At 41.8% G+C, this 18,705-nt stretch overlaps 1 protein-coding gene across 1 annotated transcript in view; it reads right to left on the reverse strand.

The window, feature by feature from the left end:
• The window catches only part of LOC124616063, a 44,929-nt gene extending 31,898 nt beyond the window's left edge, over positions 1-13,031 (reverse strand). The window contains exon 1 of the mRNA XM_047144298.1: positions 12,855-13,031. Within this exon, the coding sequence (XP_047000254.1) occupies positions 12,855-12,868 (14 nt within the window). The 5' untranslated portion in view covers positions 12,869-13,031. The remainder of the gene's footprint in view (positions 1-12,854) is intronic.
• Between the last annotated feature and the right edge of the window lie 5,674 nt (positions 13,032-18,705).

Consider the following 18,705-nt stretch of genomic DNA (forward strand, 5'->3'; position numbering starts at 1 on the left):
CTTCTTCTCTGCAGGCTCGTGCTTTGTGGCAGTCTGCTAATCTGTACAAATAAAATGCCTCGTAATTTTGGGAGCGTTGTATAATCAGTCGGGAAACCGCAGATTATGCGGATATTTGGCTTTGATGAAGTTTAACCTTCTGAAGAAGTAATGGAGCTCTTGGATTATTAAATGCAGGTTCGTATCCAGTCTTTCGGAAGGTCCCTTCTGATTAACAACTACGCAATAAATTGATGGATATCATTAATTCTCAAATGTCAAATACACACCTTTTGTATAAAGGAGCAATATATATATATATATCCCTTTTAATCGTACAATTTCGTATCAGTTATCTTTTGTCATAAATTTCAATATTCAGATTACAATTCTTCAAACAAAGCTCAGGCTAATCGGCACGAAGACAATCTCGGAAGCTTTTTCTGACAACCACCAGAGAGAGTACTACAAAGATTAATTATGTGCTCATGGCATAGCTATTGTATGAAACTACTTTGCGCATGGATTCTGGAAGTATGAAGATAGAAAGTTAGTAAACATCATTCAAGGGTAGAATTGTATCAGAATAATTCATCGAATATAAAGAGGTATTACAACCTCGACCTTCTGCAGGAGGAGTCGAAGTCACACGGCCAGAAGTAGTGGCACTGTGCAGCATTTCCACAGTGTCGAGAGAGCTACGAGAAGGCAAGCATCGGGCTCAAATGAGACAAAGGTGATTGCGTGAAGCATCAGAATGACAGACAGAACTATAAACAAGGACTCGGTTACTACCGACAACCGGAGACCATTTTATTTCACTTCAGAACATGAAACTAACATGACGCTTGAGAATTATAGATTTTTGGGCAGGGAGAAACAAAATTAAAAGACATTCCTAAAATAAACACATTCTTGAGCAAAGTATTATGGAATGATCAATGTACAGTTGAAATGTTAGTGTGGTTGGGCACTGGTGAAGTCAATGAATGTGAATGGAAGAAAATGATCACAGTACACAAGGATCTGTAGTGTAGCTATAAGCCTAGGCTACTTTGGAATGTCACAGTTTGGTTGCAAGATGGTGAAGCCAACAAATGTGAATCAAAGAAAACTCACTGTGATGACAAACACATATGTAGCATAGCCTGAAGTTTATGTTAATGTGGAATGTTTAATTAATTGTCAGTTGGGGAAGCCATCAAATGTGAATGGAAGAAAACTGGCTGCCGCGGCAGACTGATCTGTAGTGTAGCCCAAAGTCTAAGTCACATCTGAATGTGGGAGTTTAAATAATAATCTCAAAAACGTAGCGTGGTTTTTGTTTTGTTTTGGAATGCTCCATTTTCCAAGGTCGTGATTTCGCAGGAGCCTAAAAGAACAGCTTAAATATTACACAGCATTAAATTTCATATGTCAGCATTCTGCACACCTATATTTCATTATACCGCCCTGTATTTTCAGTTACTCACCATGATTACATTTATCATACGCTTTTGTCTCACTGGTTCCCATATTTGATCTATTTCTCTTAAAAGATACTTTTCAGTGCACTGCTTAGCAATTTTGGTGATTTATATAAAATGACGTACTTCTTACAATATAGCAGAGATGCTGAGTTGCAGATAGGCACAACAAAAAGACTGTCACAAAATAAGGCCTTTGTAAAAATAGACAGACACACACACACACACACACACACACACACACACACACACACACACACACACACACACATGCACGCACGCACGTGTCCACAGTCTCTTCAGCTTCCTGGATTTTTCATTGTTCGATGTACTTCTTACCTACATGTCAGTGCCTAAAATCTGATTTTGATATATGACAATCTCTTTTAATTGGATTCAGATATATTCTTAAGTTTTATCACACTGCCCCACACTCTCTCTCTCTCTCTCTCTCTCTCTCTCTCTCTCTCTCTCTCTCTCTCTCTCTTTCACACACACACACACACACACACACACACACACACACACACACACACACACACACACACACACACATCTTTCCCTGCTAATGAAGTTCGTGTGTGTGTGTGTGTGTGTGTGTGTGTGTGTGTGTGTGTGTGTGTGTGTGTGTGTGTGTGTGTGTGTGTGTGCACGTGCGCGTGTGAAGGGGGATTTTGCTTGGTAAGTATATTTTTAATTTTTTGCGTTTTAAGAAGAATGTCGTGGATTTATTTGATATAGCAGAATGTGATTCAGTTGTATACCTAAATATATGAGTGTCAGGGCCAGTGAATGCTGTGTGTCTGATGCTCATAGGTTGGCAATGTGTCAGTTATGCATGTACATCAAGTGATGTTTTCAGTAACAGTTTTTGCAGCATGTTTTGCTTTCTTGGTACTGAGGACAGAATTCTAGTTATATAGGTCAAGTGGAGGTTTCAGTGCCAATTTTTGTAGCAAGTTTTGCTTCCTTAGTATCGTGGACTTCTTTCTAGCTATGTGGTCAATTGAAGTTTCCAATGCGAGAATTTGTAGTGAGGTTTGGATTTTTGGTTAGACTTTTTTGATACATTTTCTTACAGATTTACTCATTAATTGGTATTATAAAGCTCGGTTTACCTAAACAGGTTAATAAAAAATGACAATACCAAATTGTGTGGGTTTTTGTGGCCTTCATGCAATGTAGATGTTATTGATTCCTGTGTATTATTTTGCTTGGGTATGTGAGTTAACACAGAAAGTCATTTGTTTTGTTTATCACTACCCAAAATCCCCTAATTCCTACGTGTTTCCTGTTACTTTCATGTTATTCTTTAAATTACTATAATCAAATTTTGTATTTGTTTTTGTTTTGTTAATTTACTGAGTTTGTCAATGTGGTGGACAGAGGTAATATGGCTAAGTATGCTATATTCGTGACTTCTTGGATCAAAGGTGACAGCCAGTAATGTCTCGACATTTCCACTGTCCACATTTCTCGTAAATTTTAACGACTATAACTCTGAAAGTAAGTTTCATGAAATTAGTAATTTTTGTCCCAGGTTGCTTTATGGAAATACTGTTTTGTATGCTTATTGCTTCAGCACTTAAAGGTAATTAGTAATACTTTTAGCTTAACAAATCCAGAAATTAAAAGAGAATCAGCAGACTTATTTTAAAGTTATTTGTTGCTGTTTAGTAAAACATTGCACCCGCCACAACGGAGCCTCACTGTGAAGGCTGTTCTCAAACATGGGATGAGATAGATGGAAATTGCCTAACTATTGTCAAACAATTGGAAACTGCTTTGAATATGTGTGTTGGGAGAGCTCCCCAGAGTTTTGTACCAGAGGTAACAAAGTTACCTCCAGCACTATCCTCTCCTGTCTCCTCTACAGAAGACTATTCATCCACTCGGCTGTGGGTGACGTGTCAGTGGGAGGGCTAGGCAACATTTCCAGGGGAGAAAGGAACCAGGAAGAACTCCGTGTGTTAGACCCATCTCAATAACAGACAAGTTCAAAATGCTGACTTCCCCTGAAACTACACTCAGCCAGTGAGACTCACTTTCACCGTCGGAAACCTGTTCTGTCTCAGGTCAAGAGAAGGGAAATGTGAAAGTGTACAGTCTATCACTAATTTGTAGTTCAAATGTATGGCAAATAATGGTACCTGTTAGGGAAATGTCAGCTAGGGATGTAAAGGAAGATAAGATTCACCTGCCTGGGGGGTCTCATTCAGCATACCGAAGAGGCTAGTCTGGCAGCCGTTGACAAAATGAGGTACAACCGAGAACCGGTTGTGGTGGGTGTTGGAACAAATGATGCCTGTCATCTTGGCTCCGAGGTCATACTCAAATTATCCCAAGCAGATGGCAGGAAAGGCTGAGGAGACCATCCTTGTTCAAAGGTCACGGTTTACAGCACTGACCCCAGAACTTACTGTGGCACCACAGTGCTGAATGGAGTGGAAGGGTCGAATGACAGGCTTCAAAGGTTCTGAAACTTTCTGGAATAGCAAGATAACATTGAGAACTGTACGGTCCCCCTAAATGGATAAGAAATGCACTACATATCAGAGGCTGCTACCCAGGTAGCTGAATGTGTATTGAGTGCACCCAAGGGCTTTTTAGATTAGGTAACCCAATATTCACTCCAGACAATGACAGATGTAGGGGACGCAGAAGTGTCCGTATAAGATTCAAAGAAATGCCTCGTACAGGTGAGAGTCTTAAAATCCTACTGATTAATTGCAGCAGGATTCAGATGAGAGTGACTCACATAATGCTAGGTGCAGAAATCCGGTTAAAACTGGAAACTGATGGCAGTGAGATTTTTGTGAAAACTTTAAATGCGTATTGAAAGAGTAGGCTAATGTAAATGGATGTAGTGTATTTCTCATAGTAGATGAGAAGAATACAGTTTTATAAGTGGTGGGCATGGCAGGGTACCCTGCAAAACATTATTAAACCACCTACTTCATACTGTCTGGAAGACCAGTCACGATAGAAATATATTGGATATAACAATAATAAATAAACCTGAGCTCTTTGAGGATTTACACATAGGCCAGTATCAGTGACTGAGGCAGCTGTAGTAACAATGATTAGCAAAATACAAAAAGCACCAAAATGAGTAGAAACATTCACAAATTCAGTAAACTAGATAGAGATGACGTAGTGCCATATCTCAGTAAGGAACTCAAAACATTGAGCTCTAGTGAGAATACTGCAGACAAACTGTGGCTTAGGTTTAAAAAAATAATTGCCCATAAATTTGACAGATATGTACCTAGTAGAGCAGTTCATTTTCTTTAAACATTGGGCTACGGACAGAGAGGCGCTACAAATTTGGCTGCCAAGAGAGCAATGACTACCGTCACAGAAATTTATCGAAGGCCTGTCGAGAAACCAAAAGAAATTCAGATCGCGAGTAAAGGCTGTTGCTGGTATGTCTCCAGACACTCGTGGGCACGACAGGGACTGAGACTGAGAGTAGCAAAGCAAAAGCAGAAATGCTTAACTTGATTTTCAAATGTTCTTTTACAAAGGAAAATCTACGGGTGCTGACTCAATTTAATTCTTGCACCACTGCAAAGATAAGCAATATAGATTTCAGTGTCAGTGGTGTTGAAAAATAACTGAAATCACTAGAACTGAACAAATCTACAGGGCCTGACGGAATCTCCATCAAATTCCATATCAGACCTGTGGCTAATTTACAATAATCTATCGCAGATCACTCAAACAAAAACCTGTGCCCTTAGTTGGGAGAAAGCACAGGACACACACTTCCACAAGAAGGATGGCAGAAGTGATCTACAAAACTACCATCCAATATATTTAGCATCCATCTGCTGTAGAATCTTAGAATATATTCTGAGTACAAATGTAATGCTGTATGTTGAACAGAATGACCTCCTCCATCCCAACCAGCATGGATTTTGAAATCATTGATCGTGTGGATCCCAACTCATACTTTTCTCACAGGAAATCTTAAAAGCCACAGATCGAGGCAGTCACGGAGATGCAACATTTCTCAATTTCCGAAAAGCGTCTGACTCAGTACCGTAGCTATCCTTATTACTGAAAGGATCATTGTATGGGCTGTGAAGTGAAAGTTGTGAGCAGGCTGAGGAATTCTCGGGAGGGAGGACACAGTGTGCTATCTTGATGGAGACTCACTGTCAGGTGTTGCAGTAACTCAGGGTGTGCCCCACAGAAGTGTGTCCAGACACTTCTGTTCATGTTGTATATTAATGACCTTGAAGACAATATTAACTGTAATCTCAGACTTTTTGCAAGTGATGCAGTTATCTATAATGAAATACTATCTGAAAGAAGCTGCATAAATAATCAGTAAGCTCTTGACAAAATTTCAAAGTGGTACAAAGATTGGCAACTTGCTCTAAATGTTCAGAAATGTAAAATAGTGGACTTCGAAAAACAGAAAAAATGTAGTATCCTATGACGAAAATATCAATGAGTCACTGTTGGAATCGGCCAAATCATACAAATACCTGGGTGTAACACTTTATAGGGATACGAAATTGAATGATCACATAGGCTCAGTAATGAGTAAAGAAAGCAGGCAGTAGAGTTCAGTTTATTGGTAGATTACTGGGGAAGTGCAATCAGTCTATAAAGGAGATTGCTTACAAATCATTTGTGCGACCTATTCTAGAATATCGCTCAAGTGTGTGGGACCTGTACTACGTAGGATTAACACGAGATGCTGAACGTATACGGAGAAGGGCAGAATGAATGGTCACAGGTTTGTTTGAGCCGTAGCAAGAGACTGTCACAGAGATGTTGAAAGAAGTGAACTGGCAGGCTCTTGAAGTGAGACATAAACCATACCAGGAAAGTCTACTGAAGTTCTAAGAACTGGCTTTAAATGCTGACTCTAAGAATATACTACAATGCCTTACATATCACTCACACAGGAAGATTTTCACTGTACAGCGGAGTGTGCGCTGATATGAAGCTTCCTGGCAGATTAAAAAGGTGTGCCGGACCGAGACTCAAACTCGGGACCTTTGCCTTTTGCGGGCAAATGCTCTACCAACTGAGCTACCCAAGCACGACTCACGCCCCGTCCTCACAGCTTTACTTCTGCCAGTACCTTGTCTCCTACCTTCCAAACTTTACAGAAGCTCTCCTGCAAACCATGCAGAACTAGCATGGAGTGTGTGCTGATATGAGACTTCCTGGCAGATTACAATGGTTCAAATGGCTCTGAGCACTATGGGACTCAACTGCTGAGGTCATTAGTCCCCTAGAACTTAGAACTAGTTAAACCTAACTAACCTAAGGACATCACAAACATCCATGCCGGAGGCAGGATTCGAACCTGCGACCGTAGCGGTCTTGCGGTTCCAGACTGCAGCGCCTTTAACCGCACGGCCACTTCGGCCGGCTGCAAAAGGCAAAGGTCCCGAGTTTGAGTCTCGGTCTGGCACACCATTTTAACCTGCCAGGAAGTTGCAAGATCAGAATAATTACAGCATGCACAGAGGCATTAACAATCATTCTTCCTGCACTCTGTACAAGAGTGGAACAGGAAGAAACCCTAATAACAGGTACAGTGGGAGGTACCCTCTGCCAAGCACCTCACAGTGATTAGTGAAATCTTGATTAGATGTAGATGTACGTTAGTGATGCTAAAAGTGCTGGGCACTATCTGGATTCTGACTGCCTCTGAACTGAGAATTTAAATTCAAAACAGTTGTGTGTGCGTGCGCAAACTACTGCAAGACCGCCTTACATTGATTTCGAGTCTGGACAATGGCTAGATTGCAGAGATGAAATTAGCTTCCACACTGCCACAGAGAGGAGAGGGACAGATATAGAAGAGATAAAAGGTTTCACACTTTATGCAACACCATCCATAACTTATCAAGCACCTCTCGTCGAGCTTGTAGTCGACACTGGAATGTATGTGCCAGCCAGCTAACTAATGGGCTGCTTCAAGTACAGACTACACAAACCTGCAAAGCTCAGATCCAGCAAAAATGTCTATTGGCACAGCTTTACCTTTCTTAGTAGATATGACACAGCTGATGAGGTAAGCTCTGTTGCCTCATCTCTGAGACAACTACATGCTCTCATTAATACAAGGGTTGCCCAGAAAATAATGCAAAGCATTTTATTTTTTCAGCCAGAAACAATGCTACAAATGCAAAACATTACATACGTATTATTTGAAGTCTCCCGAGAGAGTGTGCCAAGTTTCAGTCACTTCCGACGGATAGCGTAGCTTCGGGACAGTTTCAGAATGGCGTCTGTAGGTGACAGACGTTACGAGTGATGTGCCATCATCGAATGACTCGCTGCAGGAAAAGAAATTGTGGGGAATACTCAAAAACGCTTGTCCAGAGTTTAAGGAGCACCTGCTGTTGACAGAAGTACAGTCAGTTGTTGGGCACTGAGGGTGAAGTGACACGAAGGCAGTTCGGCAGAGCTCCACGATTTTCAGCGGTCGGGGAGACCGTTGACAGCTCTCGCACCTGACCTAGCCCCCTCGCACTTCCACTTGTTTGGGCCATTAAAGGATGCAATTCGTGGAAGACATTTTGAGGGCAATGAGGAGACGATTCAGACAGTGAAGCACTGGCTCTGGCCCCAGAACAAGGATCGGTACCGACAGGGCACACACGCCCTCGTCTCGTGCCGGAGGAAGGCTGTAGAACAGGATGGAGATTACATAGAAAAATAGGGTGTGTAGATTAAGGAAAGGCAAACCTACGTTTCTAGCATTTGTAGACTTACAGAAAGCTTTTGACAATGTTGACTGGAATACTCTCTTTCAAATTCTGAAGGTGGCAGGGGTAAAATATAGGGAGTGAAAGGCTATTTACAATTTGTATAGAAACCAAATGGCAGTTATAAGAGTTGAGGGGCATGAAAGGGAAGCAGTGGTTGGGAAGGGAGTGAGACAGGGTTGTAGCCTCTCCCTGATGTTATTCAATCTGTATATTGAGCAAGCAGTGAAGGAAACAAAAGAAAAATTCGGAGTAGGAATTAAAATCCATGGAGAAGAAATAAAACGTTTGAGGTTCGCCGATGACATTGTAATTCTGTGAGAGACAGCAAAGGACTTGGAAGAGCAGTTGAACGGAATGGACAGTGTCTTGAAAGGAGGATATAAGATGAACATCAACAAAAGTAAAACGAGGATAATGGAATGTAGTTGAATTAAGTTGTGTGATGCTGAGGCAATTAGATTAGGAACTGAGACACTTAAAGTAGTAAAGGAGTTTTGGTATTTGGGGAGCAAAATAACTGATGATGGTCGAAGTACAGGGGATATAAAATGTAGACTGGCAATGGTAAGGAAAGCATTTCTCAAGAAGAGAAATTTGTTAACATCGAGTATAGATTTAAGTGTCAGGAAGTCGTTTCTGAAAGTATTCGTATGGAGTGTAGCCATGTATAGAAGTGAAACATGGACGATAACTAGTTTGGACAAGAAGAGAATAGAAGCTTTCGAAATGTGGTGCTACAGAAGAATGCTGAAGATTGGATGGGTAGATCACATAACTGATGAGGAGGTATTGAATAGGATTGGGGAGAAGCGAAATTTGTGGCACAACTTGACCAGAAGAAGGGATCGGTTGGTAGGACATGTTCTGAGGCATCAAGGGATCACCAATTTAGTATTGGAGGGAAGCGTGGAGGGTAAAAATCGTAGAGGGAGACCAAGAGATGAATACACTAAGCAGATTCAGAAGGATGTAGGCTGCAGTAGGTACTGGGAGATGAAGAAGCTCGCACAGGATAGAGTAGCATGGAGAGCTGCATCAAACCAGTCTCAGGACTGAAGACCACAACAACAGCAACAGATGAAACACCATTATTTTGTGTGTGTAATTCTCATTACGTTCAATAAAGAGTTGTTGAAGAAAAAAAAATGTGGTGCATTACTTTCTGGGCAACCCTCGTAAGTCGACGTGGAAGGAATCGTGCAATAGAAGGCAGGACCCGACCTAAAAATAGTACAAATCAATGCAGTCCAACCAGTTTTATTCCAAATACCTTAGTATGGGGGTATGCTGGAATGGTAGAGTGGTGATTCTGAAGTTTAACGATGTTGCTTACTTAGCCTCATAATTGTGTGACACACTACTGATCCTCGTGTTAGCACATTGACGAGATATCTCTGAGGAAGACGGAGGTGAAAAATTGGCTCAGTCAGTCATCCAACACTCCCTATTCCAGTGCTGTCACCCTATCAGGGGCCAGGCCTTCTGTGAAAGCAGCCACGCCATTTACCAGCTCTGTTGCAACCACTCCACAGCTTTTCATATCAGTACGACTACCAGCCAGCTGTCCACCGGGAGGAACGGCCACTGCCAAACTGTGGCAGAGAGCGAAGTGGACCGCCCTGGGGCACGGCGTGCAGCTGAACATAATTTGCTCGATTTCGACGCCTGCATCATTACCTGGGGCATCTGGGTCCTCCCATTCACTACCAGCCTTTCCGAACTGTGCTCCTGTAACTATCCCAAACTCAACCTACAGTAACATACTGTTCCTGCACTCTGTATCCGACAGTTTCCACTCCCCTACATTCTGTTATCTCCTCTCCATTCCCATCTCCCACCCTCCTTGTTTGCTATTCTCTGCCATTACACCTGCCCACGTTTCCTCGCTCCTCTCCTCGTTTGCTCCTTGTTTTCCCTACCTACCTGTCCCACGACCTCCTAACGCCGCACTCGTCAGCATTCGAGTCCCCACTCACTCCGCTAGGCAGCGTTCGTCTCTCTCTGCACTCGTACACTACCGCCCCTTCCACTTCCTTGCCCCTCCAGATTGTCGCTCGTATCCCACATCGCAGTCGCATTCCGGCCCGAGAAACTGAAGTCGGTGGTCGTGTCTGCGTGAGGTATGCTTTCTTGTACGTACGAATGGCACGTGTCTCTCTTTTACTGATGATGGCTGTGGCTGAAAGCTTTATATAAATGTCTTTAAATTGTGCTCGTCTGTAACTTAATATGTCTTCTTTACGGTAAGTAGCAATCTGTCTTTTCCTACATTGTCGATATTCCTACCCTGAGTTTCCATTACAACAAATTTTCTCGAGAGAGAAAAGCTCGTATCCAAAAATCGATAGGGATCTAGATATCACCATTCCGGTGAAACTCGGCTCGTCCTCTTCTCACACGATGTCCTGCAAACTGTAAATCGAGGGCAACAGGCAAACTGCAAATTCCTAGATCTGCAGGAAGCATTCGACACGGTGCCAAACAGCAGACCATTAATGAAGGTTCGAGCTCGTAGAATAGGTTCTCAGATAAGTAAGCATCTCTAAGAGTGTTTACGTAATAGAAAAGTTAGTTAGTTCATTTCGTGTTCCGCGGATCATTTTTGCATGATAAATCGTAATCGTCAAACGAGTCTTATTTGATGTTCGCACTGCAAATTAATTTGTAAATATGGCTATATGCTGAACATTTATAAGTTTTTTTTATTATGTATTAAATATACAGATGTGAGTTAGTAACTCTTACCCACAACATTTTACATGTTACAATAATGGAAATTCTTGTACAGAACAGGAGTTGTCAAGTAGAAAGTTTTTTAATTTCTTTTCAAATTTTACTTGGCTGCCTGTCAGACATTTTATGTCCTTGTGTAAGTGATCAAAAATGTTAGTTGCAGCACTGTGCACGCCTTTTTGTGCAAAAGACAACCTTAATGTGGAGTGATGAATGTCATTTCTCCTTCTCCTATTGTAATTTTGTACATCATTGCTCCTTTCGAACTGTAGTGGATTATTTACAACAAACTTCATGAGGGGATAAATACACTGGGAAGCAGTAGTCAGAACTCCTTAAACAGATGTCTACAAGTTGATCACAGGTGAGCAACACATATTATTCTTACAGCCCTTTTTGAGTTATGAAGACTTTATTTTTTAAAGATGAGTTATCCCAGAAAATTATTTCATATGACGTTATAGAATTAAAAGATACAAAATGTCAGCTTACTGTTTTGTCTTTCCGTGGGATTTTCAATGTTTCTAAGCGCAAATGTGGGTGAACTAAGTTGTTTCAGGAATTCCAAAATTTGTTTTTTCCAATTTAAATCCTCATCAATGAGGACAGTGAATGTTCCTCACAGAGAAAGTAACCATCAGGATTTCCCCAGGGAAGTGTGCTAGGACCACTCTTGTCCTCTGTACATCTATATACACAAATTACCAGACAGATAGGGTGAACAGCAACAATTTTCTGACAATCTCAGTCGGTCCGTTGCAATTAGGGGACATCGGCTAGTATGTACTTTTCAATGTCAATAAACCTTACCGACAGCTGTACACTTTAAGATATTTTATTTTATTTTGAAAGCAACCAGTTTCGGCAATTTGTGTTCGTGTTGCCATCTTCAGGCCCCGTACACTATACAATAAGTTCTGCACGGTTCACAGAAGAGTTTCTGTGAAGTCTGGAAGGTAGGAGATGAGGTAATGGCAGAACTGAGGCTGTGAGGATGGCTCATGAGTCGTGCTCGGGTAGCTCAGACGGTAGAGCACTTGCCCGAGTTCGTGTCTCTGTCTGGCACACAGTTTTAATCTGCCAGGAAGTTTCATACAATAAGTTCATTGACACTGAAAATTTTCTGATGCTGTAGTTTATGGAAAGTGTCATCTTTGAGTGATTGTAGGAAGATTCAGGACGTCTTAGACAGAGTTTCTATTTTATGAGATGGATGGCAGCTTGCTCTAAATGTGGGGAAATGTAAGTTAATAAAAATGACTACGAAAAACAATTCTGTAATGTCTGAATACAGTATTAGTGGTGTGTGACCTGACAGAACATCTAGGCATAATGTAGCAAAGTGATAGGAAATGGAATGAGTGTGTAAAGAGAAGGCAAGTGGTTGACTTTAGTTTTTTGGGAGAATTTTATGGAAATGTAGCTTAGCTATAAAGAAGTCTGCAAATAGAATACTTGTGTTTTGAATGCTGCTCAAGTGTTTGGAATCCGTACCAGATTGGATTAAAGGAATACATGCAATTATTTCAGATTTGAAATCTGTTACAGGTTTGATCAACGCGTATTGCAGAAATACTCTGAGAACTGAAATCCGAATGCCTGTAGGGAAGAAAATATCATTTTTGTGAAGCACTATTGAGAATATTTAGATAACTGGCATTTGTGACAGACTGCAGAATGATTCTACAGCAAGCGACATACGTATCACGTAATGACCACAAAGGTAAGGTAAGAGAAATCGGCACTGGTACAGAGGAGAACAGATAGCCACTTTTCAGCTTGCTCCATTTACAAGTGTAGCAGGAAAGATAGTGACTAGAGGTGGTAAAAGGTATCCTCCGCCACGCACCGTACACTGGCTCGTGGAGTATTTTACGTCTGTGTGAATTTAGGTGACGTACCAGAACGCGGAGAAAGATGCCGACAGGCTCACCTCTTCCCCGCCATGGTCCAGCGCACGGTGGCAGAAGTGAGTGTGTCCCTCTTGGCCTTCACGAAGTACTCGACGTCCTCCAGTGGGTGGTAGTCACAGCTGAGGTTTATCTCCCGCAACTTCGAGCAGGTGTCTGCCAGGAAGCGCAGCAGCACGGGCCCCGCACCTCTCCGATTCTCGAACCCTTCCAGGCTCTGCAAGTGTTCCAGGCGTGACACCAACTCCGCGTACTGTCGGTCGGCCAGTAAGTTGTTGGCGATTATCAGCTTCTCTATCTTCGGACACTTCTCAAATATGTACTTCAGGAGCTGCAGGGAGAACAAATTGCAGTGTATTTGTTAGTACATCAGTATTTTCCATAGATTACATCTCATTATGGGGTGTAACTATTCCTTTACTATTGTCATATTTCATACACTGAAACCAACCTTCTCAATACTAGTATTGCTATTAATATTCTCTACGGATTTATACAGCTGCATTCTCGTTAATGTGAAAATGAGTGTAAGAACACCATCTACATCCACACTCAGCAAACCGCAGTGAAGTTGGAGCGCGCCGGGACATGTATCGTGTATTAGTGCCACTTAAAGTTCATGTCACAACTGGATGAACCGGTTTTGAAACATTTCCTCACCCAGTAGATAGTGCGCAGTGTTCTCGACCTACCTTGCTTTGCTTATTCAATATTGTCTTCCCGGTAGCTGCGTCTGTCTCACCTAAATCACACTGAAATTAAGAAGCCAGGATCCTGGGTTAAGTTTTCCAAAATCAAAAGTCAAGATCGTATTCACTGTTGAACATTTATGTCAACCACAGTGCGATTTATTTGTTATCACTCGCAAACACAATATTCATGTGACCAGGCCTCTTACACTTAATCGTCAAGTTAATATATCATACTTTATAATTTCCCAGGGTTAAAATGATCCTTTCTAATTGGTTTTGAAGTTAACTATAGGGTTTTATTACTTAAATAACATGAGTGAGCTGTATCAATTTAAATACAGGGAACTAACTTATGCATCCGCCGTGGGAATTCCCGACTTATAACCATGGCACGTCTTGAACAATAATTTTTACATATTCAAATTTACTTAATTCTTAATTAATGCACTTACAAAGTTGAGACTGGAGTCATTTTACGAAGAAAATATAGGTAGCAAAAGTATCAAAACAGATCTCGGAATTATACAGTAGTTTGGTCCCAATTGGCACTTAAAGTCATACAGGCTGCAGATTTCAAGTCTTAATATCTATTTAATTAATAGACTTTAGGTTAATTTAAACACTTTGCTGGAATCAGTAAAATTTAGGCTTTCTTTTGGATGCAGTCTTCTAGCTGAATTCGATCTATTAGCTCACTCAAATTTTATTTAATATGTATTGCACAATATATGTCATTGTTCATAACTGTTAATATGATGCATTTCCAATAAAACTAATTAGCTCATTACTTTCAGAATGGACATTAGAATGTACTGAAATAATAGATTTTACAAGGGGAATTTTATTTAAACTATTTCTGAATTCTGTACGATGAGGCTGAACGTCACAGAATCTGTAGTCGGAATCTGAGTAGTGAAAATGAAAAAAAATACAAGTTCATTGCTTAACTAAGTTACTAAAGCAGTGTAAAACCAAAACAGGATATCAGTGGGCAACCCTGCTTCATTACAAAGTGAGTGGAAGAGGGGATGACCCACTGTGTCATCTATTAGGGTTTCTTTCCATTCCATTCATGTACGGAGCACAGGAAGAATGATTGTTTGAATGCCCCTCTGCATGCTGTAAATAACCTACTCTTGTTCTCACAATCCTTATGTGAGCAATATATATAAGGGGATGTAGTATATTTATAGAATTATCATTACAAGCATGTTCTTGAAGCTTTTAACAGGCTTTCTCAAGATATATGTAAACTATACGAGTTGGTCGACGTTCAGAAGCAGTCGGAAATTACCACGACTACTGACAAACGATTGACAGCTGCTGCGAATTGGTGTGTCGGAAGAACTCCCGAGAGTCGTGTACCTGTGATACCTCTACCAGAGGTACCTCTACCAGAGGTACCTCTTCTCCTGTGGATCCTGCCTCCTCTGCAGAAAGTACAGGATCTGTCATTACCTGTCCAACTGACTTTGCGTGGCTTGTACAGGGCGGACGGTGACCAAGGAGGACTCTGGCTGTCGTACCGATCCCCCTAACCGACAAGTTCGAAGTGCCGTCTTTCACTGAAACTGAGCCAGTGGGACCCACTACACCTGTTGTGGGGAAACCTGTTTTGTCCAGTGTCGGGAGGAAGCAAACGCAAAAGGGTAGGGGTCAATTAATCGTCAGCACTTTGAATGTACGGTGAATGGTGGTACCCCTCAGGGAAATGGCAGCAAGGGACGGGAAAGAACATCAGGTGCACTCAGTGCCTGGGGGGGGGGGGGGGGGGGGGCCTCATTCAACATGTTGAACGGGCTGTTCCAGGAGTCATTGAAAGAATAAGTTGCAGCCAACTACAGACTGTGGCACACATTGGAACAAATGATGTCTGTCGTCTGGGCTCTGAAATCATTCTTGTGTCATTCCGACAACTGGCAGAGAAGGTTGAGAGGACCAGCATTGTGCGTGGAGTTTCAATGAAGCTCACAATTTGCAGCATTGTCCCCGGAAGTGATGGTGGCCCTTTGGTTATGAGTAGAGTGGAAGGACTGAACCAGAGAATTCAAAAGTTGTGTGACAAACTAGGCTACAACTTCCTGGACTTGCACCATAGGGTTGAGAACTGTAGGGACTCCCTAAGTAGGTCAGGCATGCACTACACATCAGAGGTAACTCACTGTGTGTGGGATTCACACAAGGGTTTCTCAGGTTAGGCGACTCTCCATCCAATCCAAATAACAATAGATGTAGGAAACCCAGAAGTATCAGTGTAAGATCGAAAGAAATGTCTCCCACAGGTGAGAGTATTGAAATCCTAATGGTTAACTGTACAATACAAGAAGAATGGGCAGCTTTGAGAGATGAAATAGTGGAGGCAGCAGAGGATCAAGTAGGTAAAAATATGAGGGCTAGCAGAAATCCTTGGGTAACTCAGCAGTTATTGAATTTAACTGATGAAAGAAGAAAATATAAAAATGCCATAAATGAAGCAGGCAAAAAGAAATACGAACATCTCAAAAATGAGATCGACAGGGAGGGCAAAATGCTTATGCAGGGATGGCTAGAGGTCAACTGTAAAGATGAGCGCAGATGGAAAACCAGCCCTAAGCAAAGAAGGAAATGCAGAAAGGTGGAAGGAGTATATTGAGGGTCTATACAAGGGTAATGTACTTGAGGGTAATATTATGGAAATGCAAGATGACGTAGATGAAAATGAAATGGGAGATATGATACGGCTGAAGAATTTGACAGAGCATTGAAAGACCTAAGTCAAAACAAGGCCTGGGAAGTAGACAACACTCCACAACACTCAGCCATGTGAGAGCCTGTCATGGCAAAACTCTTCCATCTGGTGAGAAAGATGTACGAGGCAGGTGAAATACCCTTAGACTTCAAGAAGAATACAATAATTTCAATCCCAAAGAAAGCAGGTGTTGATAGATGTGAAAATTACCAAACTATTGGTTTAATACGTCACGGTTGCAAAATACTAACACGAATTTTTTGCAGACGAATGGAAGAACTGGTAGAAGCTGAGTCACCGAAGATCAATTTGGATTCTGTAGAAATGTTGAAAAATGTGAGGCAATGCTGGCCCTACAACTTGGAAGATGGGTTAAGGAAAGGCAAACCTATGTTTCTAGCATTTGAAAACTCAGAAAAAGCTTTTGACAATGTTGACTGGAATAATCTTGTTCAAATACTGAAGGTAGCAGGTGTTATTTACAGGGAGCGAAAAACTATTTACAACTTGTACAGAAACCAGATTGCAATTATAAGAGTCAAAGGGCATGAAAGGGAAGCAGCAGTTGAGAAGGGAGTGAGACAGGGTTGTAGCCTATCCCTGATATTATTCAATCTGTATATTGAGCAAGCAGTAAAGGAAACAAAAGAAAATTTGGAGAAAGAATTAAAATTTATGGAGAAGAAATAAAACCTTTGAGGTTTGCCGATGACTTTGTAATTCTCTCAAAGACAGCAAAGGACCTGGAAGAGCAGCTGAACAGAATGGACAATGTCTTGAAAGAAGGAAATGAGATTAATGTTGTAAGGGATCTGTGATCCCACGAACACAGATACTAGTATCCGACGCCCAGGTCAATAGTAGACAGGAGTCGATTGTCGAGCACTGCAGGAGGCAGTGAGAGGAGTGTCGAGTGAGCGGCAGTACTGAGAAGACGGGCAAGAAGGGTGGTCGAGCCGAGTATGGTGTCAATGGCGGATGTGCCGAATGAGGAGTAAATCGTAAATTCACGGAAGTGTAACAAATGAGCGCGTCCCCATTATCGTTGTGGGGTTGACCCTCATCAATACCGATTTGTGAGTGATATAAAACCGAAAGTGACAAGTGCCGAATTTTGTGTTTCGCATGAACCGCGTCTGCCAGTAACGACCATCGATTGCAGTGAGGATTGTTGTGAATGTTAACCATCATCATTGTGTGTGACAAAGTACTTAAAAATCAGCAACCAATAACAGATATAACCGTAATTAAGCGTGTAAGGCGAAGGTAGCCACTGCCTCAAAATTTGCACACAGGTTGCAGGCTGAGCTGTCTATTTGTAGCATCGTACCCAGGGTCGATCGTGGTCCTCCGGTTTGGAGCAGAGTGGAAGATCTAAACCAGAGGCTCAGACGACTCTGTGGCAGTATCGGATGCAAATTTCACGACCTCCACTATCGGGTGCAGAATTTTAAGGTTCCCATTAATAGGTCAGGCGTGCACTAAAGTGCGCATCATTTACGACGGCGGGCAAGTTTAGGTTCTTTCTGCGCATCTGACGTCACAAAACACAGTCAGCCGATGAACAGAGAACGACGTTGCCAGAACTCGACTGCAGTGCAGAGCACGGACGAGTGTCTTAAGTTTTAGAAACGTTCAGTCATAAATAAAGTAATCGAACAAAAGCAAAGTCTTGATAGCAGACTTTTTTTTATAGAAAGTTTGGAAAAAGCATTCTTTATACCAACTGCTTCATATTATATTAATTAATTAAGCCAAACAAGCAATAAGCCTCCTAATTCAGGTGATAGCAAGGAAAGGTGTTTCTATCATTCTCACGAACCGCTTTTTTGCAATAAAGAAAAGCGGTAATACCAACAGTGTTTGTCGGTATTTTGCTTGATATTTTAGAGTACTCCAGGACTTTTGTTAAACGGAATGCGGGCAGCACGTCTCTTAGCAGCGAAAGGGTTAGTGCGGCCGTGGTGGCTTTACTTCATAAACTGCGCGCTCCCGCCTAAACGTAAGTTGGCGCTGCTTCTCTTGGCGTGTACGTCGTTTGCAACTGGCAATGCAGCAATCTCCCGCATCTGGGCGGGCATGCGCAAGCCGCCAAGATAAAAGAATTGAACTATAAATGCAGGATGCGGCTACTACAGTAGTGGAGTACGTGTGGTGTGCACACGGAGCTGTTTCAGGTTAGAGAACTCCTCCCTTGGGAGCAAAGATGATTTGCATGTCAAATCAACCACAGCAACCACGGAGATTCTTGGTCCTCGCAGATCAGAGATAGAAAGATTAATATGATTTTAGTAAACTGCAGGAGCATCCCAGGAAAGGTCCAAGAATTAGTATCGCTTACTGAAGGTGGCATTGCACAGTTAGTATTGGGAACAGAAAGCTGGTTGAAACCAGACATCAGTGACAATGAAATCCTAAGTTCAGACTGGAATGTTTATCCTAGGGATAGGTTAG

The sequence above is a fragment of the Schistocerca americana genome, chromosome 5 (assembly GCF_021461395.2).
Source record: "Schistocerca americana isolate TAMUIC-IGC-003095 chromosome 5, iqSchAmer2.1, whole genome shotgun sequence".
Taxonomy (NCBI): Eukaryota; Metazoa; Arthropoda; class Insecta; order Orthoptera; family Acrididae; genus Schistocerca; species Schistocerca americana.